Here is a 26,143-nt window from a genome sequence, read left to right on the forward strand (position 1 = left end):
CCATTTTAGCCCTCTCTTTATTGCTCTGGAGCTTTCCCTGCGAAAACCTGCTCTTTAAAGCTGATTCGGAGCCAAGGGCAATCCATGAAAAAGCCAAATACAGTGGTACCTTGGTTCTCAAACACCTTGGTACTCGAGCAACTTGGAACCCAAACACTGCAAGCCCGGAAGTAAGTATTCAGGTTTGCGAACTTTTTTCGGTAGCTGAACGTGCTCCGTTTTGAGTGTTACGCATCCAATTTGAGTGCCACGCTTCCATTTTGAGTGTTACGCTGAGGTCAGTCTGTTTTTGCTGTTTATTTTGCATTTTTGTTTTCGTGGTTCTTTTGTTTTTGTGACTATGTGGGACCCAGTTCAGTTACTGAATGATTGATTGTGTGACTGCAGTACATTGTTTATTGCTTTGATTTTATGGATCCATGGTCTCGTTAGATAGTAAAATTCATGTTAAATGGGTGTTTTTGGGGTTGTTTTTAAAAGTCTGGAACGGATGAAACCATTTTGCATTACTTTCTGTGGAAAAGTGTGCCATGATTTTGGAACGCTTTGGTTTTGGAACGGATTTCCGGAACAGATTAAGTTTGAGAACGAAGGTAGCTGTTTGTTCCAGATCAGCTTTAAAGAGTGAGTTTTCACAGGGAAAGCTCCGGAGCAAAAAAGAAAGGAAAAAGGTGCTCAGACATGGAGCTTTAAAGTGAAGACCTGTTGCTTAGAAAGAGTGGGGCTAAAGATAAGTGTGGTTAAGCCCTTAGTCTTGCGCATCATGCAAGTCCGCCCTCGCCCATCTCTACCTCTCCATGCTCTTTACAACAGTGTGTTTCTCTCTCGCTCTCTTCAGGGGAGCGCTGCGAGGTATCTGAGGTCCAGTGCCAGCTCCAGCAGCCCTGCCTCAATGGGGGCATCTGCAAAGACACAGCGTGCGTCTGCCCTCCTGGCTTCCTGGGATTATACTGTGAACACGGTAAGTCTGAGGATGATGGCTGGCCAGAGCGTGGAGCTGCAGAGGCAAACTGCCTCCTCCACCGCTGTCACCCCGGAAGAAAGTTGTCTTCTGCTGTGTAAAGCGAGTGCCTGTTTCTCTGCCACGCAGATGCATCGCAGCACCAGTCAAATACCGAGTGGACACCCGAGGGCAGCGGAGGAAATGGTACGTCTCAGGACCCCTCTTTGCGCCACCTGCTTCTGCTTCTTCTGGGGTGAAGATCCTGCTTTGCAGACAAAGTCCTGACTGGGACCTAAGGAGGATGTCTCTTGTAGTGAAGCCACTTCAGATAACCATGTCATCCGGGCAGAAGATGCATGGATGATCCAAAGCCATTTGACACTTCCAGAAAACCAGTTCAGCTTCTCTTTTTCCCTTTTTAAATTTGTTTACAGTGGTGCCCCGCAAGACGAATGCCTCGCAAGACGGAAAACCCGCTAGATGAAAGGGTTTTCCGTTTCTGAGTTGCTTCGCAAGACGATTTTCCCTATGGGCTTGCTTCGCAAGACAAAACATCTTGCTAGTCTTGTGTTTTTTCTCTCGCTTCCCCCCCCCCCTTTTTTTCTAAGCCGCTAAGCCGCTAATAGCCTTTTAGCAGCTAGGCTGCTAATCCTTTAATAGCCGCTAAACCGCTAATAGCGCTAATCCTCTTAGCCGCTAATAGGGTTGCTTCGCAAGACGAAAAAACCGCTAGACGAAGAGAATCGCGGAACGGATTCTTTTCGTCTTGCGAGGCACCACTGTATTTGGTTTTACAATCACATATCCAATGAATATATAACATAAAAACAAGATGCCAAGGAATCTCCTGGACTTCCCTCCTTTCCTTTATGGGTCCTATTGATAGTCCTTTCCAGTGCTTTTTTTTCTGTTCCGCATACCCCTAGACATTTTGCGAATCTAAGTTTGGCCTCATTGAGGGGTAGTATTTCAATATGAGTAGGAAAACAAGAGTACCCCTATTTATTTATTTTTTTGGGGGGGGAGCACTTGTCCTTTCCTCCAGCATCTTTTATAATAATCCAAATCTTTTACGTCTCCATTAAACTACAAGTGTTCTTCCAGTCCTGCTAACAGTTTTAACTGCTTACAATGGTTTTTAAGATAAATTATACATTTCCCCCATTCCTTGTTGAAATTTTGGTCTTCCCAGTTACTGATTCTTCTGGTCATTTTTGCCATTTCTGCAAACTTAATCTGCCATTCATCTCTGGTAGGGACTTTATCTTCTTTCTATCTCTGAGCCAATAACTTCCCCACAGTTCAGCTTCTCCCTCCCCTCCCTCCCATTGCCTCAGACTGTGCTGGAGTCCCTGAAGTAGGTGCTGAGACTAATTCTCCTTTTCCCCCATTTACCAGATGCCCCTGGACAGTACGGTGCCTATTTCCACGACGGCGGCTATGTGGCCCTGGGGCGCCACACTTTCCCCAGGAGGTGAGTTATCTCTGATGCCATTGCGGTGGACGCTTCCCCACGAACGGCGACGAACCAGCCTCGAGTGGCAGTGGGAGAACACTGCCAAGCTCCATTTACGGTGGAGGGAACAGGCCAAGGCCAGTGCAGAAGGGAGTTCAGGGGAGGGACTTTTACCGTATGGGTTTACAGGTGAAACTCGGAAAATTAGAATATTGTGGAAAAGTTCATTTCTTTCAGTAATTCAACTTAAAAGGTGACACTAATATATGAGATATGGACTCATGACATGCAAAGCAAGATATGTCAAGCTGTTATTTGTTATAATTGTGATGATTACGACGTGCAGCTAATGAAAACCCTAAATTAACAATCTCAGAAAATTAGAATATTAAATGAAATCAGCAAAACAAGGACTGCAAATATACCAATATTGGACCTCTGAGAAGTAGAAGCATGCATATGTACTCAGTACTTAGTTTGGGCCCCTTTTGCATCAATTACTGCCTCAATGCGGTGTGGCATGGATGCTATCAGCCTGTGGCACTGCTGAGGTGTTATGGAAGACCAGGATGCTTCAATAGCAGCCTTCAGCTCTTCTGCATTGTCTCATGTCTCTCATCTGTCTCTTGGCAATGCCGGTTCAGGTCAGGCGAGTTTGCTGTCCAATCAAGCACAGTAATCCCATGGGCATTGAACCAGGTTTTGGTACTTTTGGCAGTGTGGACAGGTGCCAAAGTCCTGCTGGAAAATGAAGTCAGCATCCCCATAAAGCCCGTCTGCTGAAGGAAGCATGAAGTGCTCCAAAATCTCCTGGTAGACGGCTGTGTTGACCCTGGACTTAATGAAGCACAGTGGACCAACACCAGCTGATGACATGGCTCCCCAAATCTCTTTTCTGATAAGAGCAGCTTTTGCGTCTCATTTGGAAACCAAGGACCCAGAGTCTGGAGGAAGAATGGGGAGGCACACAATGCCAGATGCTTGAAGTCCAGTGTGAAGTTTCCACAGTCTGTGTTGATTTGGGGAGCCATGTCATAGCTGTGATCTGTTTCTGTGATACAGCGGCATATAATTAATTTTTTTAAATAAATGCATAAAAACATGCCGTATTGGCCTGAATATAAGCCACACCTGAATATAAGCCGCACCTTTAAAACGGGGGGGGGGGGGGGAGAGAAAATACCCAAATATAAGCTGCTCCCTTCCTCACTGCTCCTGGGTACTGTTTGCCCCACGTTCCTGGCTGCACACTGTAAGATTCCACATATAAACTGCACTTTAACTTTTCACGGTCGGAATTTGGGGGGAAAGTGTGGCTTATATTCAGGCCAATACAGAGAAAACAGTAAAGACCTGATGAAGAGAGCACAGCAGAGGTTATATTTTCTGAGAATCCTCCGGAAAAACAATCTCTCATAGGACCTGTTGATGACATTTTACCATTGTACTGTGGAGAGTGTATTAAGTTATGGTCTGTGTGTGTGGTTTGGGAGCTGCACGGCCAGGGGGAAAACAATGCTGTCCAGGGTTGTAAAGAATGCGGAGAGAATAATTGGCTGTACTCTTCCCACCTCGGATCAAATCTATGCTTCCAGGTGCATTAGAAAGCTGCAGAGATAGTGCAGGATAGTGCACACCCCGGAAATGATCTCTTTCAGCTTCTGCCTTCTGGAAGAAGGTACAGGGTTATAAAGACTAGGACTAGCCACCTGAGAAACAGTTTCTACCCAAAAGCGATTTTGGTTTTAAATGCAGTGTAAGGAGTCTCTATGGGAGTATATTGTATTTAAAAATGGTGTATCAGAGTTTATAGGGGGCTAACCAGGTTGTGATAGCTGGGATAGCAGGCTTGTTGGGTTTTGAATGTCTTATGTAGATTTTTCAATTTCGTTGTTCTGTATGGGACAGTGGCAACAAAGATTATCGTATCGTATCGTAATAAGTGCCTTCAGCTTGATCAGTCCAGTGGCCCATCCAATCCAGCGTCCTGTGCTTGCGGGAGGGTTGCAGGCAGGGCACGAGTGCAACTCTACAGTTGCTGTTCGCCATCAGAGGTAGACTGCTCCTGGGCAAGGAGGTTCTGCTATTACAACGGGTGTCCCTAAGGAGAGCTTTGGTGGATTGGACCGAACGGCCATCTCATCCAGCGTTCTGTTCTCCCAGTGACCAACCAGATGGCTGTGGGGAAACTGGCTAACGCAGCAGAGCTGTGCACAGTCTCTCATCGCTTGGTCTCTTTTTTCTCTCTTGGTTGCAGCCTCCCGGACTCACCAGAGACGATCGAGCTGGAAGTGCGCACCAACTCAGCAAATGGGCTTCTCCTCTGGCAAGGCGTGGTGAGTGAATGCGACAGAGCAGGGGTCCGTCAGCTCAGTGTGGCCTACGCTGGCTGGCTGTGGCCCCTCCAGGGTTTCAGACTGGTTTTGGGGGGGAGGGGATCCTTACTTGGAGATGCTATGGGGAAATTGAACCTGGGGCCTTCTCTCTGCCTCTCCCAGAGGCTGGAGGTGGAAACAGGAGATGTAAAGCTGTGGGTGAGGGGTGGAGGGCGAGGGGGCAGTTGGATCCTGGCAAAACTGAGCAGGGGGATGAAAAGGCCAGCAGCCCGTGACGCCAAAGTGTTGGTAAGGCCTCTTCACTGATCACAAGTAAATAAAGGGCCGTCTTTGTGCCAGGCCTCACAAGCCAGTGCCATCTTGATGAATGGCGCTGCAAAGATCAGCAGGAGTGTGGGGACAGCTTCTCCTTCACCTGGGACACGGGTGGCGCTGTGGTCTAAACCACTGAGCCTCTTGGGCTTGCCGATCGGAAGGCCGGCGGTTTAAATCCCCACGACGGGGTGAGCTCCGGTTGCTCAGTCCCTGCTCCTGCCAACCTAGCAGTTCAAAAGCACTTCAAAGTGCAAGTAAATAAATAGGTACCACTGCTGTGGGAAGGCAAACAGCGTTTCTGTGCGCTCTGGTTTCCGTCATGGTGTCCTGTTGCACCAGAAGCGGTTTAGTCATGCTGGCTGCATGACCCGGAACACTGTCTGTGAACAAATGCCGGCTCCCTTGGCCTGAAAAGCAAGATGAGCGCCGCAACCCTATAGTTTCCTTTTACTGGACTTAACCATCCAGGGGTCCTTTACCGTTTTTTTAATTTAAAAAATCTGCTTGATCTGCAACGTGGTAGAGAGAGAGGTTTGCAGCACTGGGGAGGGAAGGCTATCTTTTTAGTCTGGATGTCTATACCATCCAGACTAAAAAGATTTGACGGCAGTAGCCCGCCTGCTGCTTTGACGGCATGCAAGTTGCTGCGAGACCCTGCAGGCTCCTCTGCTGTTGCCTGGGCACGATGTGCTTCTTTTGAGGAAGGCTGCTTTCTCCCAGCACCAGCATGTCTTATGCACACACCCTGCCCCGTTGCATGGATGCCGTTGCTGTTCACCTCTGCCATTTCTCCCCCGCTTTCCAGGCATGCTGTGTTCAGCTGTCTCCTTTGCACCCCCCGCCCCCCAGTGTGGCTTGTGCTCCTCTTTTTCTCTCTCTCTTCCCAGGCAACCAGGGAGGTGGGCCTTGAGCCGCATGCTGCTAACGAGGTATTTACTGGCTTGGTTTTTGTGGCATGGCGAAGGGAAGGCCAAAAGGCGCGACTAGAGGGGGTCAGAGAGAAAGGAGCATGGGAGGCGGGGGCTGACTAACCCAAGTGCAGATGTTCTGGTTGAATGGAAGAATTTGTTGCTGCGATGCTGGACAGGCCTGCAAAAGCGCCAGGTAAAGCTCCACCACTGATCAGAATTAGCTTGGCAAAGGTAACAGGGAGATTTGCAGGAAAGCGATGTGGGAACTAGTCTGCTCCAAAGCCTGCAGGCCATGCTCTCTGCTAACCTTTCTGTCTGACAAGCAATCATAGTATCACTGGGAGTGGCTGCCGAGACCACACAACACTGGTCTTGAAAGACCTACATTGGCTCTCAGTACGTTTCCGAGCACAATTCAAAGTGCTGGTGTTGACCTTTACAGCCCTAAATGGCCTCAGTCCAGTATACCTGAAGGAGCGTCTCCACCCCCATCGTTCTGCCCGGACACTGAGGTCCAGCTCCGAGGGCCTTCTGGCGGTTCCCTCCCTGCGAGAAGTGAAGCTACAGGGAACCAGGCAGAGGGCCTTCTCGGTGGTGGCACCCGCCCTGTGGAACGCCCTCCCACCAGATGTCAAAGAGAACAACAACTACCAGACTTTTAGAAGACATCTGAAGGCAGCCCTGTTTAGGGAAATTTTTAATGTTTTATGTTTTATTATGTTTTAATATTTTGTTGGGAGCCGCCCAGAGTGGCTGGGGAAACCCAACCAGATGGACGGGGTATATTATTATTATTATTATTATTATTATTATTATTATTATTATTATTGGTGGGCAATAGACTGGTGCCCATGGGGGCAAGAGCATTCTGTCCTCTGGAGGTGGTCCAGATTCCTGCATTGCTGGGAGGGTTGAATTAAATGACTCTTGGGGTTCCTTCCTACTTCACAATTCTATGAATCTGTGATTATAATGCAGCGCAGGGATTTCTTATCATCATCATCATAGAATTGTAGAGTTGTAAAGGATCCCAAAAGGTCACCCAACCTGACCCCCTAATCACAGGAATCTGACAGGAATCACAGCTCAAGAATCCCCGAAAGATGGCCATCCAACATCAGTTTAAAAACCTCTGATGAAGGAGAGTCCACCACGTACCAAAGGACTGTTCCACTGTTGAATTGCTCTTATTTAAGCCTAACTAAAATCAATTATAAGCTAAAAACACCTGTCAACATTTTTACATGTCTGGATAAGCAATTGCCTTTTAAAAAATGCTTTTAGCAGGCACCAAATAGAGTACAGTGAAGGCACCCAACCGATGTCAGTAGGCCAGGGGTTGCAAAGTGTCGGTGCTGCCACACTCAAAGACGAATTTCTTACAAAGTAAAATGTGGCACCTGAGAAGCAGTACCAGTTCCTTAGCAGTTCATGGGCTTCTCTCCCTCTATGGCATGACCCCCCCCACTGATGCCTAGGGGTGCCCTCTCCTAAGGAAAGGAGAAGGTGAGAAACAACGTTTGGTTTCTGTCACAGGAGGAAGGAGAGAGCGCCAAAACGAAGGACTTCATCAGCCTCGGGCTGAAGGACGGGCACCTGGTGTTCAGGTGAGGGAAGGCCGCATAAGAGCTCACGCTATTGGCCGCTCTGCGTTGGGGCTCCGGAGTGGCCAGTGTGGTGTAGTGGTTAAGAGCGGTGCACTCGTAATCTGGTGAACTGGGTTCGCGTCTCCGCTCCTCCACATGCAGCTGCTGGGTGACCTTGGGCCAGTCGCACTTCTCTGAAGTCTCTCAGCCCCACTCACCTCACAGAGTGTTTGTTGTGGGGGAGGAAGGGAAAGGAGAATGTTAGCCGCTTTGAGACTCCTGAAGGGGAGTGATAAAGCGGGATATCAAATCCAGACTCTTCTTCTTCTTCTTCTTCTTTGACACTGGCCATGTGTTTCCTTCAGTTACCAGCTAGGAAGCGGAGAAGTGAACATCCTGTCTGAAGACCCAGTTGATGATGGAGAATGGCATAGAGTGACAGCCATCCGGTGAGACACATGTAGAGAGATGTGGCTTGGGACACCCCTAGTTTGACAAGCCCAAGTGTTAGGGGGTGGAGAAAGGCATAGGCCCTGTTCCCGGAACAAGGCGGGTTGAGGAGCAATTTGTGTGCTTCTGGGGCTGGGGATGCTGTCCCAGCCCTTGAAGCTGACCCAGAAACTCCAGTGGGTGCAGAATGCCGCGGCGAGGCTCCTTACAGGGTCCTTACCACGGGATCACATTCATCCAGTGCTTTACCAACTGCACTGGCTCCCGGTGGAGTACTGGGTCAGGTTTAAGGTGCTGGTTTTAACCGTTAAAGCCCTACATGGCCTAGGACCCACATACCTACGGGACCATCTCTCCTGGTATGCCCCGCAGAGGACCTTAAGGTCCACAAATGACCACACTTTGGAGGTCCCAAGTCGCAAGGTGGTTAGATTGGTCTCACCTAGGGCCAGGGCCTTTTCAGTACTGGCCCCGGCTTGGTGGAACGCTCAGTCACAAGAGACCAGGGCCCTGCGGGACTTGACATCTTTCCGCAGGGCCTGCAAGACAGAGCTGTTCTGCTTGGCCTTTGGTTTGAACTCAGTCTGACCCTTATGTTTTCCCTCCCCTTACGGTTTTGATGTATGGGCTACTTTTAAAATGAGGCTGCATTTTAAATTGCATTTTAACCTGTATTTTAAATTGGTCCCCCCCCCCATTATGTTTTTATTGTAATTTTACTGGTGTTAGCCGCCCTGAGGCAGCTCTGGCCGGGGAGGGCAGGGTATAAATAAAAGTTGTTGTTGTTATTATCATCATCATCATCATCATCATCATCATCCACGTGAGGATTCCCCTGTGGAATATCCTTGGACCACATTTCCAGTTCTGTTCCCATGGACAGACGACAAGCACTTCCTTATCCATGCTCATCCTCTCCAACCCAACCAACCTCACTCAAAACCACCTTCGTCCTTCTGACACACTCTCCCATTCCTCCTCCAGGGAAGGGAAAAGAGGCTTCCTTCAAGTCGACGGCGAGGAGATGGTAGCTGGGGAATCTCCTGGCAAGAACGTCATGGTGAATACCAAAGGTCGAATCTATATAGGTAAGCGCCTTCATCTCAACAAAACTAGGAACACTTTCCGGGCACTGTGGGTGTATGGGCTAATGAGGGATTCACACTTCCCCTTTTCATTTAGTTTTCAGCAGTCCTCATCAACTGAGTAGGTTTTCTTCTTCTTCTGTTATGTTTCACTCGGGTGGGAACAGGCCAGAGAATCATAGAATTGTAGAGTTGGAAGGGACCACACGGAACATCTAGTCCAGCAGTTCTCAACCTGTGGGTCCCCAGATGTTGTTGGACTACAACTCCCATCATCCCTGAGCTCTGGCCTTGCTAGCTAGGGGTGATGGGAGTTGTAGTTCAACAACATCTGGGGACCCACAGGTTGAGAAAGGCTGATCTAGTCCAACCCCATACAATGCAGGACCCTTTTGCCTCAATGTAGGATTCAAACTCGTGACACTCATGCTCTACTGAGTGGTGATGGCAGCTTCTGGCAAGATCTTGCCAAGATCTCAGAAGATCTTGCTGGAATCCACTGTCGGCACCACCACTTTGCAGGTGCTGCCGCAGAACCCAGGTCAGGGCGCCAGCAGTGCGGAAGCACCTTCCCATTTCGCCTAGGGCAACAGAACAGGATGTGCCCTCCATGCAGGAGGGCATTGCTTTTCATGTTTCCTTTCATGTTGATTGCCACACTGGTTGCTGCCTGACTTCTAGAGCCTTTCCATGCAAATGGTGTAAAATTCACAGGTGCCGCACGACAACTTTATGGCATCAGCCCTCCTGAATTTGGGAAGGCTGTTCAAAGGACCCTCATCCTCAAAGCTTTACACTTCAGTCTGGACTGTGTCAATGTCTTGTCACTTTCAGAGCACTCTCAGGGCCACCCATGCCTACAGGATGTACCTGGGTAGACATTATCGATTTGCTAAGCAATGCTTCTTCAGGAACGCCTCCTACAAATCGTTTATTGAATATTTATAGATAAATCGTAAACAGATAAGAACATTGGCAGGATTATTGTAATAACCTGCAGTTTCATAAGAGTATATATTTAAAGAAGATAAATAAATGTGCAAATTAAGTTACCGTATTGGCCCAAATATAAGCTGCACCCAAATATAAACCACACCTTTAAAATTCAAGGAGGAGAAAGAAAAAAAGACAATACCCAAATATAGGCCACTCCCTTAAAATTCGGCAGGCACTCACGCCTGTTCCGTTTTACCATATGTCTGTTTCAGCAGCGTTATTGTAAAAGCCAATTTTTGTAAGGTCGCGAATTTAAGCCGCATTTTAACTTTTTCATGGTCAGAATTTGGGGGGGGGGGGGAGTGAGGCTTATATTCAGGCCAATATAGTAATTTGGATATGCAGAAGATATTAAAAATAAATTTAAGGAACTGCAGAAGTCAAGTTTTGAAATGTTAAAATGATTGCAAGATCAGTGAAATATATGGAAAGTATAAAAAAAAAATTTGAAAAAAGAACACCTACAAAAAAAACCCAGGAGAAACACAACAAAAGGGTTTTAATGTATTTCCCTAATCATGTTTCTACATTTTCCCTTAAGAAAACATAGAAAGCAGCTTGCATGAATTTCATTTTAAAAACGTGGTCCACATGGCAGCGACGGTAGCAAGTGACTTGTGGGCCCAAGTTGTGAACAAATGGATAGCAATATGAGAACCTTGAAAAGTCTATACGCCTCTCTGAAGGATGCTGTGCAATTAAATCCCACGGCCCAAATGAGGCAGCATCGGTGATGATGCTGGAAATCAAAATGCTGGGATGGAGGCTGTGGTCCCTGCCAGCCTCTCGAATCCTCCCAGTGACTTGAGGAGGAGAAAGAGGACAACAGCCTCTCCCCTTCAGGGAACACACTTGCTGACGGACGGCTCTTCCTTTCCCTCTGCGCAGGCGGAGCACCTGACATCCAAACCCTGACTGCGGGAAAGTACACCTCAGGGATCACGGGCTGCATCAAGAACGTGGTGCTGATCAACGACCGGCCCGGCCAGCAGCCTCAGCAGCCCATTGACCTGCACCATCACTCGGAAGCCGGTCTCAACATCCAGGAGTGCTCCTCATAGGCCGGGCTTGCCTCTTAACCACACTCTTCGCTGTTTTATTTTTTTGTCATCAGGCCAATTGAGAGACATCTATTGTTATTATTATTATTATTATTATTATTTTATTATTATTATGAATTTTTTTAAAAAAGAGAAACACACACTCACAAATGGTGCTTTGCTGCTACCAAAAGAAAATGGGGGTGGGGTGGGGAGACGTGGGAGGGAGTTGGTTTGTGAGGGGTTTTTTTGTGGAAGTGACAGACCGATGGGGGCCACGCAGGGCCTGTCGTCGTCCCACCACCTTCCCCAGCCCTCACGTGGAAGGACAGAGAGAGAGGGGGCACGGTGGACACTTAAAGGACTGGAGAGCGGCATTCGTGAGAGGCGCTTGGACAGTGCTGTGCCCGAGGTTTTCCAGGGATGAGCATCTCAGACAGGAGCCTGAAGAGGCTGCTCTGAGGCCGAGGGGTGGGCAGCGGGGTGACCGCGTGGCTTCTCTTGCTTCCGCTGCTGGGCTGGGCTGGGCCAGGCAGGTTGTGACCAAAGATACTGTCCTGTCTTGCCCTTCCCCTGGGTGGGCGTGGGCTGGGTGGGTCTCTGTATCATGGTGCCCAACGCCGTAGCAGCATCCAGCACTCCAGCCAGGACAGAGTTCGCAGGAGCACCAAAGAGGGAGGGAGGTCCTTTGCCCTCGTCCTCCAGCATGAGCCAAGCTTTTCAACTTGGACAAGTTTGAGCTTCCTGCGTTTTGTCGCGGTGCCCCACTGCCCGCCTGGCACAATTGAGTTTGCTCCCGCCTCTCACTCATCCTAGCTAGGCTGTGGTCAGTGTTATTTTTCTAGAAAAAGAGGTGCTGGAACTCACCATGAATGCCTCGCTGGTTCTCTTTTAGTGGCAATGGCGCCCGCCCGAGAAGTGCTGGAACGAGTTCCAGCCAGGAACGGCTGCGGCGCCTCAGAGCATCCTCTCCACCTGGTCCTCAGTGACACATGCAAAGCCATACGGAGTTCCCCTGTGCTCTGGCTGGCGCGGAAAGCAGCCGAGAGCCCAACACAAAAAAGCGGGCAATGGTTCCCATGCCTTAAGCGCCGCAGGGCAGAAATGGGATTTGCCCCTCCCAAGCCATCAGTGCCTTATTAGTCTGCGTGGGGTCTCCCATAGATCCACACCTTCTATTGCAGTGTGCAGTCCCCCAGAGCTGCAGACACCCCGGGGCCTGGCAGGGCCAGGTAAGGAGCTGTTGCAGCCTCATCTGCTGCCTGGGAAGCAGGCAGGCAGGTCTCTCTTCAGCATTTCAGAGGACCCTTTCCGTGGGCAGGGGTGGGGACAAGAGTGTTGCAACGTGTGCAGGAGAGCTGCGATGGGCACCCCACACAGCAGCTCCTGCCAGCCTCCCAGTGCCACAAGCACTGGAGGGCAGGAGTTTCCCGTCCAGCGTTCCCAGGAGGGCGGTAAGATGCTTTGCGGGGGGATGAGAGGCAGAAGGAGCCCATTGCAGCTGGGGAAAGGGGTTTCGACTGCTGCCTTCTCCTCTCAGCCCCAAGACACTGAAGAGGGCAGACTTTGGAGCTGATCTTCAGCTAACTATACTGCCTTTCCTTCCCTCTTCAAACAGCCCTGGGTGTTGCCCCTGCAGACAGTGCTGGTGCCAAGCAGGCACTAGAGGCTTATCTTTTGAGCTTGGGCCTCATAGGCTTGTGCTCCAGCCAGCCTCCCACATTCCCTTAATGGTGTGGCTGGCTCTGGCTTGCCCCGTGTGAGCCTTTGCCGCCAGTGTTCACTCTGCCTTGCCCGCTTCCTTCCAGAACCAGAATTATACTGCCTGGGAGGCACCATGATGCTTGTGTCGCTCCAGAACCTGTTCCTGCCTTTTGCTTCCCCTGCCTGCCTCCCCCATTTGTTCTTTTTCTTTCTTTCTTTCTTAAATAAATGGTGCTGAACCCCAAAGTCCGTGTGTCAAGTCTGTGGCTCCCTGTCTTAGCTGAGGTTGTGTGCATGCCGCACATTTAAAGCACACATGCACACACAAATCTTGGGAACTAGCTTGTTAAGGGTGCTGGGGACTAGCTCTGGGAGAGGCAAACAACAGTTCTTGGGAGTCTTTGTGGGACAGTTGTGTGCTTTAACGGGTGGCGCTGTGAGCCTCTTGGGCTTGACAATCAGAAGGTCAGCGGTTCAAATCCCCGCAACAGGGTGAGCTCCCATTGCTCTGTCCCAGCTCCTCCCAACCTAGCAGTTCGAAAGCATGCCAGTGCAAGTAGATAAATAGGTGCCGCTGCGGCGGGAAGATAAACGGCATTTCCGTGCACTCTGGTTTCTGTCACGGTATCCCATTGCACCAGAAGCGGTTTAGTCATGCTGCCCACATGACCTGGAAAGCTGTCTGTGGACAAACGCCGGCTTCCTTGCCGCAACCCCGAAGTTGCCTTTGACTGGACTTAATCATCCAGGGGTCTTTTACCTTGGACAGCATTGCAACAGCTTGACCAATGGGAACTGAAAACAACACAGGAGGGCAGAGAAATTCCATACTGGTCTCTGGGTTGATTTTGTACATACCAAGTGTGGTAGATCAGCTGCACGTCCCAAAAGAAGTAAAAAAACCCTCTATTTCAGTAATTTCCCCAGTGTTTTCTGCCTTTCCTTATGACTATGCTGGGAACAGATGAAGAACAGTCCTATGTTTTAAAAAAGTGGGTTTCAATCGGTGTGCCATGGCACCCTGGGGTGCCTTGAATGATGGTCAGGGGTGCCAGGGCAACACTGGCCTCTGTCCCTCTTTCCTTCCTCCTCTAATGCCCTCTTGTGTCTCTGCCTCCCAAAGGCTTGTGCGGCTGTTTATTGCAGCAGTCCTGGCTATAAGCTCCCCAGGCAAATGGTGCCTCTGGGAAGCACCTCTCTTTGGGGCAGGGGGGCAGCTCAGAGACCAGGGGCAGCAGCAGCTGCTGCCCAGAGGACTCCCAAGGAAATGGGAGAGGAGAGCGGCTGAGGGAACACTCCACAAGGGAGGGTGTTTGAAAAAGGGTGAGAGGCTGCCAGCTCTGCAAGCAAGGGGTGACATAACTGGGCTCCTGAGGCCCACAGAAAGGATGTAGTTGGTCAAGGGAGCCATGAACTCAAAAAGGTGAAAACTTTTTCTAAAACTTGATCTAAAATACCCACATTTCAAAGCTTGTCATTCCCAGTCTTCTGATACCATCAGTGGAAGAGGTGCCTGACTTGGTGCCTCGATATAAAACGAGAGAGGGAACATCTGTGGGTCTCCTTTGACTTGATTCCACAACTCGGGTCTTTTTCCTTTTTTACAGTGGGAAGTCAGCTAGATGAACACAGGCTTTCCTTCCCCTGTCATAAGCTGACAGGCCCAGATCTCAGGCCCAGAGCAAAAGAGAAACCCCATCCACACACCGAACATTTAAAGTGTTTTTGGGCCACTTGAATGGTCATGACTTCCCCCCAAAAAATCCTAGGGACTCTTAGCTCTTGTGAGGGGGGGGGGGGGCTTGTCTCCTAAGCTCCCTTAAAAGTGCAGTTCCAAGAGCTGTTTGACAGAGGAAGGTGGTGGACTCTCCTTCCTTGGAAGATTTTAAGCAGTGGTTGGATTGCCATCTGTCAAGGAGGCTGTAGCAGAGATTCCTGCATTGCAATTGGTTGATTCCATGAAACCCAAGTGGTATATGACACAAGAACTCTTGCACATCCTGAATGCTGGAAAATTTGGCCCCTATCTGGACAGGGATAGCCTAACTACTGTTGTCTGTGCTCTGGTAACTTCAAGGTTAGATTAGTGCAATGCGTTATAGGTAGGGCTGCCTCTGAAGATGGTTCGGAAAATTCAGCTGGTGCAGAATTCAGTGGCCAGAGCAAGATGGTTTGAGCATAATACACCGATCTTGGTCCAACTGCATTGGCTCCCAATTAGTTTCCGGGCCCAATTCAAAGTGCTGGTTTTGACCTATAAAGCCTTAAATGGCTCAGGACCACAATACCTCGAGGACCGCCTCTTTCCATATGAACCTACCCGGATCCTGAGATCATCTTCTGAGGCCCTTCTTTGTTTGCCTCCTCCTCGAGAGGTCCAGAGGGTGGCAACATGAGAACGGGGCCTTCTCTGCAGTGGCTCCCTGTCTGTGGAATGCTCTTCCCAGGGAAGTTCGTCTGGCGCCTTCATTATACACCTTTAGGTGCCAGGCAAAAACTTTCCTCTTTAACCAGGCCTTTGATTGATCTGTTTGACATCCTATACCCTTTTAAAATGAGGCTCCTTTTTTGAGAACTCCCTCCCACAGAAGGCAGTGATGGCCAAGAATCTAGAAGGCTTCGAAAGAGGATCAGGCAAGTTCATGGAGGTCAGAGGCAGAGAATGCTTAAGAATTCCAGTTGCTGGAAAGCCCAGGAAGAAAGGGTATCCTTGTGCTGCTCTGGTTGCAGGTTCCCCACAGGCATCTTGGCGGCCCCTGTGAGAACAGGATGGTGGACTAGATGGGCCATTGGCCTGATCCAGCAGGCTCTTCTTGTGCTCTTAAATGCATGGTGTGGATGTGAGCGTATCTCAAGGCCTGGTGCCAAGTGCCTTAGTTTGAACCCACTGAGGAAAGAAGCAGGCATCTCCTGCCACCTTGTGGGAAATCAGCCAGTATAGTACATCTGTCTGATAAGCCCAGGGGTCAGCAACCTTTCTCAGCCGTGGGCTGGTCCACCATCCCTCAGACCATGGGGGGGCCGGACTATATATTTTGGGGGGAAGTAAGAAGTACGAATTCCTATGCCCCACAAATAACCCAGAGATGCATTTTAAATAAAAGGAAACATTCTACAGTGGTACTTCGGGTTACATACGCTTCAGGTTACAGACGCTTCAGGTTACAGACGCTTCAGGTTACAGACTCCGCTATCCCAGAAATAGTGCCTCGGGTTAAGAACTTTGCTTCAGGATGAGAACAGAAATCGCACGGCGGCAGCAGCAGGAGGCCCCATTAGCTAAAGTGGTGCCTCAGGTTAAGAACAGTTTCAGGTTAAGAACGGACCTCCAGAACGAATTAAGTTCTTAACCCGAGGTACCACTGTACTCCTGTAAAAGCACCAGGCAGCCCCACAAATAACCCAGAGATGCCTTTTAAATAAAAGGACACATTCTACTCATGTAAAAACACACTGATTCCTGGACCGTCCGTGGGCCAGATTTAGAAGGCAATTGGGCTGCATCCGGCCCCCGGGCCTTAGGTTGCCTACCCCTGGCTTAGCCCCATCATGCCTCCACTACCAGCTGCACCCCTTCTGGCCCATGCTCTTCTAAAACTAAGGGCCAGTGACCCTGCCCCCCCCCTCGTAGTCACATAGGTGGCTCGGTGCTTCCATGCGGGGTGACCTTGGGGGGCTCCCGGCGGGTGCAGCTGCGTGGGCAGAGGTGGCAGGCAGCGCAGACGGAATTGCAACCGGGCAGGTACCTGCAAGCGCCCATCCTCCAGATGAACCAGCCTGGATTCCAGCAGCACCAGAACACGAAGGCAGCGCCCAGGATGGCAGCCAGCGAAGCAAAAAGAGGTTTGTGTTTGTCTGCAGAAGGAGGAGAAGGAGCCTGGTCAGTTGCAGGGAAATGGAACAAATCGTCTTCCCCAGCAAACAATTGCCCCAGCTGTGCTATTTTGATACTGTTGTTCATTTCAAAAAACACAGACACTGCTTGGCTGTGAAGAAAAACTCGGAGCAGTTTACAAAAAGGGTAGAACAAGAAAATCAAAAAATTACAACAATAAAACCTACAAAAATTTAAAATACTAAGAGATTCAAATTCACTTTAACTTTATAAGCATGTGGATAGGCTTAGCTATACAAAAATGTTTTATATATGATAAATAATGAATTGAAAAGGATGTTTAAAATAATGTTTGCAAAAAACAAAAACAAACCAGAAGCTTTTCTTTCAGGAATTATAGGGGCAGAACTACCTAAGCTGTACAGAAACTTATTCATGTATGTGACTACAGCGGTAAAAATGTTACTCGCCCCCAAATGGAAAGAAGCAGAAGTCCCAGCAAAGGAAGAATGGACACAAAAACTTATGGAATATGCAAAAATGGCAAAACTTGCCGGAAGAATGAGAAATCAAGAATACAAACTTTTTAATAAAAGAATGGAAATAGTTTATTGAACATTTACAGATAAATTGTAAACAGATAAGAACGTTGGCATGGTTATTATAACCTGCACTTTTATAACAGTATATATTTAAAGTAGATGAATAAATGGGCAAATTAAGTTAATTTGGATATGCAGAAGATATTAAAAATAAATTCAAGGAACCTCAGAAAGAGGAGGAAATCAGTCAAGCTTTGAAATGTTAAAATGATTGTAAAATTAGTGAAATGTAGACCTGAAAAGCATAAATATTATTTTTTTTAAAATGTTTTTAGCAGATTTCCAGGGGAGACGAATGGCAGTTTGGCTGTCTTCCTGTTAGCTCCTGCTGACTTGGTGATTGATAACAGATAGTCTGACTATCACTCTGGAGATAAGGGTGATCTGGGAGTTACCCTCAAATGCTTTGTATGAGGCTTTTTTTTCTCTTCTGTATGCACCTGGAGGATGTTAGGATATTTCCGTTCCACCTTAAGAGGGAGCAGGCTGTGAATCACAGAGTCTGCGTATTTCCTGTTACAGGATGTTTATGTTTGCTGTTGCTTTCGTTTTTGTCTGTCTGTGCTTGAACGCTGAAGCAGACGGTCATGTCTTCTGTTTGCTCTGACCAACGTTGAATAAAATGTAAATATGCTCTCCTGCTGTGCAACTTCTGCTGTGTGAATTCTGCTGAAAGAGTGTGCACCAGCCTAGGAATGTGGCAATCTATTTCCAAAGGCTTCGTGCCGCTAATTGTTGATACCGCGTGACTGCGTGACTACGGGAGGTCGATGGATCGTCCGGAAGCCGGCTTGGGGGCTCAGATGGACGTTATCTCCCTGGCAGTATCCCAACAGAGACTTGGGTGGGGGTTAGAGTGAGTGGGCGAGCTGAAGAGTTGCCATTGTGCCAAACAACATAGAATCGCCTTTTGTAGGTAAGAAAGAACTGTGGTTTTAGCTGAAAAGAGTACAGTGATAGCCACCTGCTTGGTATCAACAGGCAGGGAGTTCCCAAATGGCACACTATAAACAACCAAGTTCTTACAAGGCCTCATTCCTGCCAGCAATGGTACTGCTGTACCTGTTTTGTCCCAGGTGGCAGTGCCTGGGGGCAGGAGCTGGCTTTCCTGGGGTCCTGCGCAGGTCACCTGACTTGGCAGGGCGTTAACTGCAGAAGAGGCCTCGGCATTATTCAAGGGCGGCAGGAGCGTGGGTGAGCCTGGAGTTGAAAAGGAGAAAGAGTCAAAAACAGTAGTGGCCTCTGTGCTGCCACGGAGAAACCAAAGCAGAGGGGCGTAGCCTCCTCCCTTTCCTAACAACTTAAGGGGCCGCTGCAGCCATCAGGCTCAGGCATTCAGCCTCACTTTCTCACCCATTTTTTAAAGTGATCATGAGCAAGGAATGGCACTGTTATAAGAATTTTAAGGTCATAAATATATAAAATAAATGTTCATAACTGTATATAAACCACATGTCTGAAACCCCATAGAAAAAGTCCTGAACAAATTGGCCTCAAATATTTCTCTGCAAGGTCAAAATGGAAACTCTCCCCATTGTCTCTTTGCTCACAAATCCTGTCTTAATGGCACTTTTAAGATATGAATAGGGTGTGAGCCCAGTAGTTATCATAACAAAAGAATGTCCAGGATCCCCAGGTAATCCAGTCAAGTGACCATTAACAGGTAACCTGGCAGACATGATAAAAACAATGCACTCAGATTTCTGTTGTAGACCGCATTTTCTGTGATGTAGGTATGATGTTTCTGGGGGTGGTCTTGGACTCCAGGGCGGGCAATTTAAAATGTCTATATAAGGGCTTGCGCGCATGGTTTGGGGTCTTCCTCCTCTCTCCTGCGTGTGGGGGAGCACCCTGTTGCAACAGTTCAATAAAGATCAGGCTTACTAGCTGCTTTGCTTCTCAATATTCTCTGGTTGGCCTCTATTATTTTCTCCTACCGATAGAGAACCTGCAAAGGGACTCCATATGGGCTCTTGGGTACCCCATAAGGGAAAAGGAGCAGTTTTGTTTTTTTTTTTACTTATAACAGCACATACACACACCCTCTTCCTTCTACAGCCACCAACCTTTGCACCAGGCTGGGGACTGGGCAGCCTGGTCTGTACCATCCCCACAGTTATCGACACTGCTGCCATCGCAGACTAGGCTGGGAGGGATGCATTTTCCATTGTGGCAGGGAAAATACGACTCCGTGCTGCAGGCCGAAGCGTTCAAGCCTGCAAGGGGAGGGAAAGGCAGATTTTGCTGTTCTTGTTGTTTAATGTACCTATACAGTGGTACCTCGGGTTAAGAACTTAATTCGTTCTGGAGGTCTGTTCTTAACCTGAAACTGTTCTTAACCTGAAGCACCACTTTAGCTAATGGGGCCTCCTGCTGCCACCGCACGGTTTCTGTTCTCATCCTGAGGTAAAGTTCTTAACCCGAGGTACTATTTCTGGGTTAGCGGAGTCTGTAACCTGAAGCGTATGTAACCTGAAGCGTATGTAACCCAAGGTACCACTGTAATCAGTGCTTTTTTATCAAAAAAAAGGGGCCAGTACTCACCACGAAGTGGTTACAGTGAGGTGCTGGTACAGCGTACCTTTGAGTATCCCTAGATAAAAAGCACTGCCTAGAATGTACCTCCCAAACTAGCTTAAAACAATAGTTAAAATGCATTTAACACCAGCATTGAAATTTTTAAAAAGGTACAGGTAAAGGACCCCTGGATGGTTAAGTCCAGTCAAAGGTGACTATGGGGTTGTGGCACTCTTCTCGCTTTCAGGCTGAGGGAGCCAGCGTTTGTCTACAGACAGCTTTCTGGGTCATGTGGCCAGCAGGACTAAACCACTTTTGGCACAACAGAACACCATGACGGGAACCAGGGTGCACAGAAACGCTGTTTGCCTTCCTGCCACAGTGGTACCTATTTATCTACTTGCACTGGCGTGCTTTCGAACTGCTAGGTTGGCAGGAGCTGGGACAGAGCAATGGGAGCTCACTCCGTCGCTGGGATTTGAACTGCTGACCTTCTGACCGGCAAGCCCAAGAAGCTCAGTGGTTTAGACCACAGCGCCCGTTACCCTGACAGCAGCCCAGTGGTCCACATCACCTGCACCTTACCCTTAGGGTTACAAGTGTTGGACTAGGACCCAGGAGAGACCAGAGTTCAAATCCCCCCACTGGGCAACATGAAACTCCCTGGGTGACCTTGGAGCCCAGTTGCTCACCTACCTTCTAGGATTGGGAGGATTAAATGAGGAGGCACACACCACCTTGAGCTCTTTGGAGAAGCAGTGGAATATAAATGCAATAAAATAAAATTAAAATAAGATAGAGCGGCATTGCTCAGCTCATTTGCAGCGGCTTCCTGCCTTACCAGTTCGAACGGAGGTGAAGTCACCGACAAAGTCGACACGAGGTTGCTGGCCGCGAGTCACAAGCCTCAAGGTGAGGAAGTTGCCTGTGGAGGTGACGGGCTGTGGGATGTTCTTCCCGCACAGCGGCATCCCCAGGGGCTTCGCGGTGTGGTTTTGGCCATCGTAGAATTGCACGTAGGAGCCTGCTGTGCAAGGGTCAGGGGTCTCCCGCTCGCTTCTGGACTTGGGAAGTGCCAGAGTGGGGTGGTCGTTGCTGGCCAGCGTGCTGGAAGGCGAGCGCACCATGCTGTACACCAGGAAGAAGCGGAACTGGAACTGGACCTTGTCTTTGGGGGTTGCCGCTTGCATGGTCAGCTGGCAGTCTGTGCTGGCCACTACAAAGTAGTAACGGCGGGAGTCTCGGTGGGATGTCAACACCATCCCATCCCCGTGCAGGGTCTGGCCGCAGAAATCGACCACGCTCACTGTTGGGCAAGAGGGAGAGGAAAAGGGAGAGTCATTGGCAAGGCACAAGGACATACATAGAAGAACCACCTTCTGGATCGGGCCAGAGCCAACCATTATATAATTATTATTATTATTATTATTATTATTATTATTATTATTATTATTATTGCTTTTCAGATTTATACATTTCACTAATTTTACAATCATTTTAACATTTCAAAACTTGACTTCCTTTCCCCTCTCCATTCTGCTGTTCCTTAAATTTATTTTTAATACCTTCTGCATATCCAAATTAACTTACTTTGCCCATTTACTCATCTACTTTAAATATATACAGTGGTACCTCGGGTTAAGAACTTAATTCATTCTGGAGGTCCGTTCTTAACCTGAAACTGTTCTTAACCTGAGGTACCACTTTAGCTAATGGGGCCTCCTGCTGCCACTGCGTCGCTGGAGCACGATTTCTGTTCTCATCCTGAAGCAAAGTTCTTAACCTGAAGCACTATTTCTGGGTTAGCGGAGTCTGTAACCTGAAGCGTCTGTAACCCGAGGTACCACTGTACTCTTATAAAACTGCAAGTCATTACAATAATCCTGCCAATGTTCTTATCTGTTTACAATTTATCTGTAAATATTCAATAAACTATTGCCATTCTTTTATAAAAGGTTTGTTGTCTTGATTTCTTATTCTCCCGGTAAGTTCCACCATTTCTGCGTATTCCACAAGTTTTTGTATCCATTCTTCCTTTGCTGGGACTTCTGCTTCTTTCCATTTTGGGGCGAGTTACATTCTTCCCGCTGTAGTAGCATACATGAATAAGTTTCTGTACAGCTTAGGTAGTTCTGTCACTATAATTCCCAAAAGAAAAGCTTCTGGGGTTTTTTTTTTTACAAAAGTTATTTTAAACATCCTTTTCAATTCATTATACAGTCGTACCTTGGATCCCCGAACACCGACGGAGAACCTACAATAAGGGCTCTTGTGTCCCCCATAAGGGAATAAGGGCAGATTTTGTTTATTACACCTCAAAGCTGGTTAGTCCATCTCATTCAACATTCGGTTACTGGCAAGAGATGACTCAAGCTCATAATCAGGGCATGAGGCTGCAGCCTCTCCACCTCTTCCTTTGTCCCCCCTCCCCATACATGATATTATGGGGTATACTGCCTCTGAAAGTGGAAGCTTAATTTAGTACCAATCTCCAGACAGAACTATCCTCCATGACAATTTTTGTACAACTGTGTGCAGTTTGCAGTCAACAAGGTGCAACGTTGGCTATTTCGTTTTGCTTCTAAGAATGAAATTACTAGAGATTTGGGGGGCGAGTGAGAGTTTAGCCTAATGTTCTTGTCACAGCTGTTTGAAAATGGATGACTTCACCAAGCATTTATCAGCGTGCTAAATGAGCACACTATCGCACGAGCTTAAATTATTTACTAATTGCAACACCCAGCATATTACCATGGGCTCATTGGTGGCCCAGAGATGGCCAAAGGAAGCCTGTTTAACCCGAATAACACCCAGAGGATGGTTGCCTTGCTGCTGTCGAGTGCAACAGAGGACAGGGTTGTTTTGTGGCAATTTAAAGTTGGTAAAGAGATTTATGGTAGTGGAAACCTTTGTGGCCTAAAGACCCCTTCTCCTTTAGTCCACATAAGTTTATGCCACTATAAATCTCTTGGTCTTTAAAATGCCACAAGACTCTATTGTGTTGCCTAATGTCAACTGCTGTCTCAATTACCCGGCACTCGTTTATTTCCCTCCTTTTCACCATTACCCAGAAGCAACAAAACGGCCAGCCCATTAAACCCAGGAATTCTGGCCCTCTAGTTCTTCCCATCAGCCTCATAATTTCCATACATCCTAGTGTGAAGAATGAGAGGCTGTACTCAAGAGGTCCCCCCACCCCACCCACCCACCACCAGCTTCTGGGAAATTTCACTTGGGCATTTTGTCACTGGCTCATTCCAACTTGCCAGTAGTGAGTGAGAACAGCCTCTGGAGACAGGGTTTCAAACACTTCTGAACCACACAGTGTTCAAGGTAGCTGTTATGTTGGTGTATAATTATGGAGGGGCAGGTTATTATTTAGCTGTTTTAATTATTTATATGTGTTTTTACCTTGTATTTTATTCTGTGAACCGCCCTGAGATCTTACGAAGAAGGACGGTATATAAACTAAATAAATAAGTAAGTAAGTAAATAAAACAAATAAACTTTGCAGCTTAATTGTTAGAAATGGTCATTCTGGAACCACAACTTGACCAGATGATCTCCAGGGAACCTCTCAACCAGGACTGGGCGATAGCTGCTTTTCAGCATCGTGATATATCACCAGGTAAACACTGTGATATATGATATATCATGATGCCTGAAATAAGGATGGCAGCAATGTCTAGGCCATGTACATACGCAATAGACAATCTTTATAGAATTCCTTCAAAACATAACAAGTACAAAATGAAATCTTTAGTCTCAAAGTCTCTGAAAATCTTTAAATGAAGCGAGGTACCAAACTGTGTAGAATTGCTTCATAAACCCATCTTATTTCAAATGAATGTATGTAAATGAAAATATCAAATGCTGTGGAACAGTGCTCATGTAATAATGTAGTCATAAGGATGGAGCTATGTAGAGGCATTGCCTGGCTTCACAGTTTTTCCTGCATCGTATAGCATAGCGCGCACACAAATCATGATTCATGATATATTGCCAGGTCAAAAATTATGAAATCGTTATCACAATATGGACTTCAAACCAGCTTTGGACGATATATCGCCCAGCCCTACTCTCAGCTCATGATTATTATCTCTCCTGGGGCAGTAAACACAGCACTTTGTGGCAACCTTGTTGTGCTACAGCCACAATCCAAGCCATATTGACTCCATGAAAACCAGCAGCATGGAAAAAAGAGGCAGGCAAGGGAAGTTAAGATACCTGGATGCTACACTAGGTCTTTTGACTCCAGCTCCCATCACCAACCCAGTCCCCGTCTGGTAGAGATTTAGGGGCCAAGCCAAGATGTCAATCCAAAATCGCCTGGGAAGGAAATTGAGGAGCCGGCTAAAGCAGAGCTTTCCAAACTCTGTGTCGCGACCGGTTACTGTGCTGGCTGCAGTGTCTTGTGCAAATGCTTCTCTTGGGACTGGAAAGGGGTTAGTTTAACCTCTGGTTCGTTAGTAAAACTGAATTACTGTGTTGCAAAATGATGCATGTCTAAAAAGTGTGTCACCAGCCTGAAAAGTTTGGAAAGCTCCTTTAAAAAAAAAAACACACACACACACACACAAAACAGAATCCTTTTTCCTGGGGATAACTCAGATGGAAATTCCCAGGTGTCAAAAAAGGCTATTTATGTATGCCACTACTGTGGCTCATGTTTCGTTAGCCCAAAAATGGAAAATGAGAGAGGTCCCAACTAAAGAAGAATGGCAACTTAAACTGATGGAATACGCGCAGATTGCGGATCTAACATATAAGAGAACAAGAAGAACATACATTTAGAGAAGATTGGAAAGATGTTTATTGAATATATGGAGGAAAATTGTGTACACTTGAAAACATGGGCAGCATTAAGATAAATTCAACAGTGTAAATAAGCTTTGATGGATGTAATAATGGACTACTGAATGGTTTAGTTTATATAAAATATGCAGGGATTTATGTTGTGCAAAATGAACCATGGGAAGAGAGGAAGGGAAGTCATTGATATTTTAAGGTTGTTTAAGTGAATATTCTAAAATGTAAAACAGAAATTTAATAAAAATTGTGACTGTTGAATTGCAAAAGAAAAATGTAAAAGAAAGGAAACGTTTGGAAAGTTCTGAGCTAAAGTTTCAGCCTACCTGTCTGCATGGGGGAGACTGCAGGGACAGCAGCGTTCAGGAGAAGCAGCCATTTCCCCCACGCCTGCAAGCCTCCTCGATGGACTGGTTTGCTCATCTTGGTCTCTTTCGGGAGCCCCTGCATGCCAGGCTATAGCAGAGGAAAAGGCAGGAGTGTGTGAAATGGCAACAGCTGTGAGAAGCAGGGTTTAAATCGACCACCCCAGCCCCTGGTGACCAAATCAAGCCGGGGATTGCTTTTGCGTGATCTGACAAGGGAACAAAAGGAGAGGCTGGCAAGCTTATTGCAAAAGAGTCCCATCCTGGTATAAGTGTGTGTTTTTTCCAAACGGGCAGCTTAACTTTTGCCCTCCTTCATGCCGGCTTTTGCAGACGCTGTCTGCACATCGCTCAGTTGCCATGGGAATGACGGGAGACGGATGGAGCGATGCAAACATCCTGCCTCGGGCAATCTAACCGAACGCCTCTGGAATCTTGAACTGGCTCCTGGCATCGCCATGTGCCAGCTCGCACCTGCTTTCTGGACGATCCCACGCCTGAGGCTGGCAGTTTTGAAACAAATGCAAGATGGGTCTAAGCAAAGCCAGCCAAATGGGAAACAAGAGCGCTGTCAGACACTGCTGGGCTGTTGGCTGAGGGTGGTGCCACGCCTTCAGGCTCACATGGGCACCATGCCTTTACAACGCAGCTTCCTGTTTTCCTATCCGTATCTCTTGCAGCTAAAACCACAACTCTAGTCCGTGAAACCTCAAGCCACAATGCATTTAATGGTCTTGGAAGGTGCACACAAGGTTCTGTGTTGCTTCGGGAAGAACATGTTGCTGCAGCTGCCAGTGAGACATTCCAACTGACCTAGCAGTTAGATGGTGTGATTTTGCTTCCATCTGTTCCCTCTTGCTCTCCTTTTCTTTTCATTGCTTTCTCTTCCACAAAACCATTTTTCTTTTCTCTCTATTTCCCCCTTCTTCCTCCACCACTTCCAGCGACTTTCCTTGAGTAGGTTTCTCTCTCGTGTGATAGGAATTTTATGGTCTTAAGACATATGGTAATGTTCATAAGTGTACCAACCAAGCACGTACATAGATCAGCACAGGAAGACCGACCTGGAACCATTTTGATTCCCAAACTGACCAAATGTTTTCTCTGCAAGGTCAAAGGAAAATGGAAAAGCCTCCCCGTTGTCTTTTCCTTCACAAATCCTGTCTTAAGGGCACATTTAAGATATGAATAAG

At 47.6% G+C, this 26,143-nt stretch overlaps 2 protein-coding genes across 3 annotated transcripts in view; one reads left to right on the forward strand and one right to left on the reverse strand.

Annotated features, from left to right (window-relative positions):
• LOC114602823 (basement membrane-specific heparan sulfate proteoglycan core protein-like) overlaps positions 1–11,734 on the forward strand; it is a 218,570-nt gene extending 206,836 nt beyond the window's left edge. The window contains exons 97-105 of the mRNA XM_077930973.1: positions 839–961; positions 1,091–1,147; positions 2,342–2,417; positions 4,657–4,735; positions 5,938–5,979; positions 7,498–7,568; positions 7,913–7,996; positions 8,982–9,085; positions 10,967–11,734. Of these exons, the coding sequence (XP_077787099.1) occupies positions 839–961; positions 1,091–1,147; positions 2,342–2,417; positions 4,657–4,735; positions 5,938–5,979; positions 7,498–7,568; positions 7,913–7,996; positions 8,982–9,085; positions 10,967–11,139 (809 nt within the window). The 3' untranslated portion in view covers positions 11,140–11,734. The remainder of the gene's footprint in view (positions 1–838; positions 962–1,090; positions 1,148–2,341; positions 2,418–4,656; positions 4,736–5,937; positions 5,980–7,497; positions 7,569–7,912; positions 7,997–8,981; positions 9,086–10,966) is intronic.
• Positions 11,735–16,231: 4,497 nt separating this feature from the next.
• Positions 16,232–25,338, reverse strand: LOC144328306 (low-density lipoprotein receptor class A domain-containing protein 2-like). 2 transcript variants are annotated; one of them, XM_077930975.1, is made up of 5 exons: positions 24,912–25,338; positions 20,618–21,082; positions 19,326–19,475; positions 18,322–18,459; positions 16,232–16,677 (listed from the first exon to the last, which is right to left on the reverse strand). In XM_077930975.1, exons 1-5 carry the CDS (start codon positions 25,033–25,035, stop codon positions 16,454–16,456), a joined length of 1,101 nt encoding a protein of 366 aa, XP_077787101.1. In that variant the 5' UTR covers positions 25,036–25,338; the 3' UTR covers positions 16,232–16,453. The 2 variants fall into 2 exon arrangements, with proteins under 2 accessions (XP_077787101.1, XP_077787100.1); XM_077930974.1 differs by lacking the exon at positions 16,232–16,677 and having other exon boundaries at positions 17,259–18,459; positions 24,912–25,337.
• Between the last annotated feature and the right edge of the window lie 805 nt (positions 25,339–26,143).

The sequence above is a fragment of the Podarcis muralis genome, chromosome 7 (genome assembly GCF_964188315.1).
Source record: "Podarcis muralis chromosome 7, rPodMur119.hap1.1, whole genome shotgun sequence".
In the NCBI taxonomy this organism is placed as follows: domain Eukaryota; kingdom Metazoa; phylum Chordata; class Lepidosauria; order Squamata; family Lacertidae; genus Podarcis; species Podarcis muralis.

Bases quoted from the DNA above. Each gene is read 5' to 3' on its own strand.
- LOC144328306 (XM_077930974.1), bottom strand. From the start codon at position 25,035: ATGCAGGGGCTCCCGAAAGAGACCAAGATGAGCAAACCAGTCCATCGA. The intron at 21,083-24,911 runs GTAGGCTGAAAC...CTTGCCCAACAG, and splicing joins AGTCTCCCCCATGCAGACAG to TGAGCGTGGTCGATTTCTGC. The intron at 19,476-20,617 runs GTAAGGCAGGAA...CTCCCCTTGCAG, and splicing joins CTTCACCTCCGTTCGAACTG to GCTTGAACGCTTCGGCCTGC.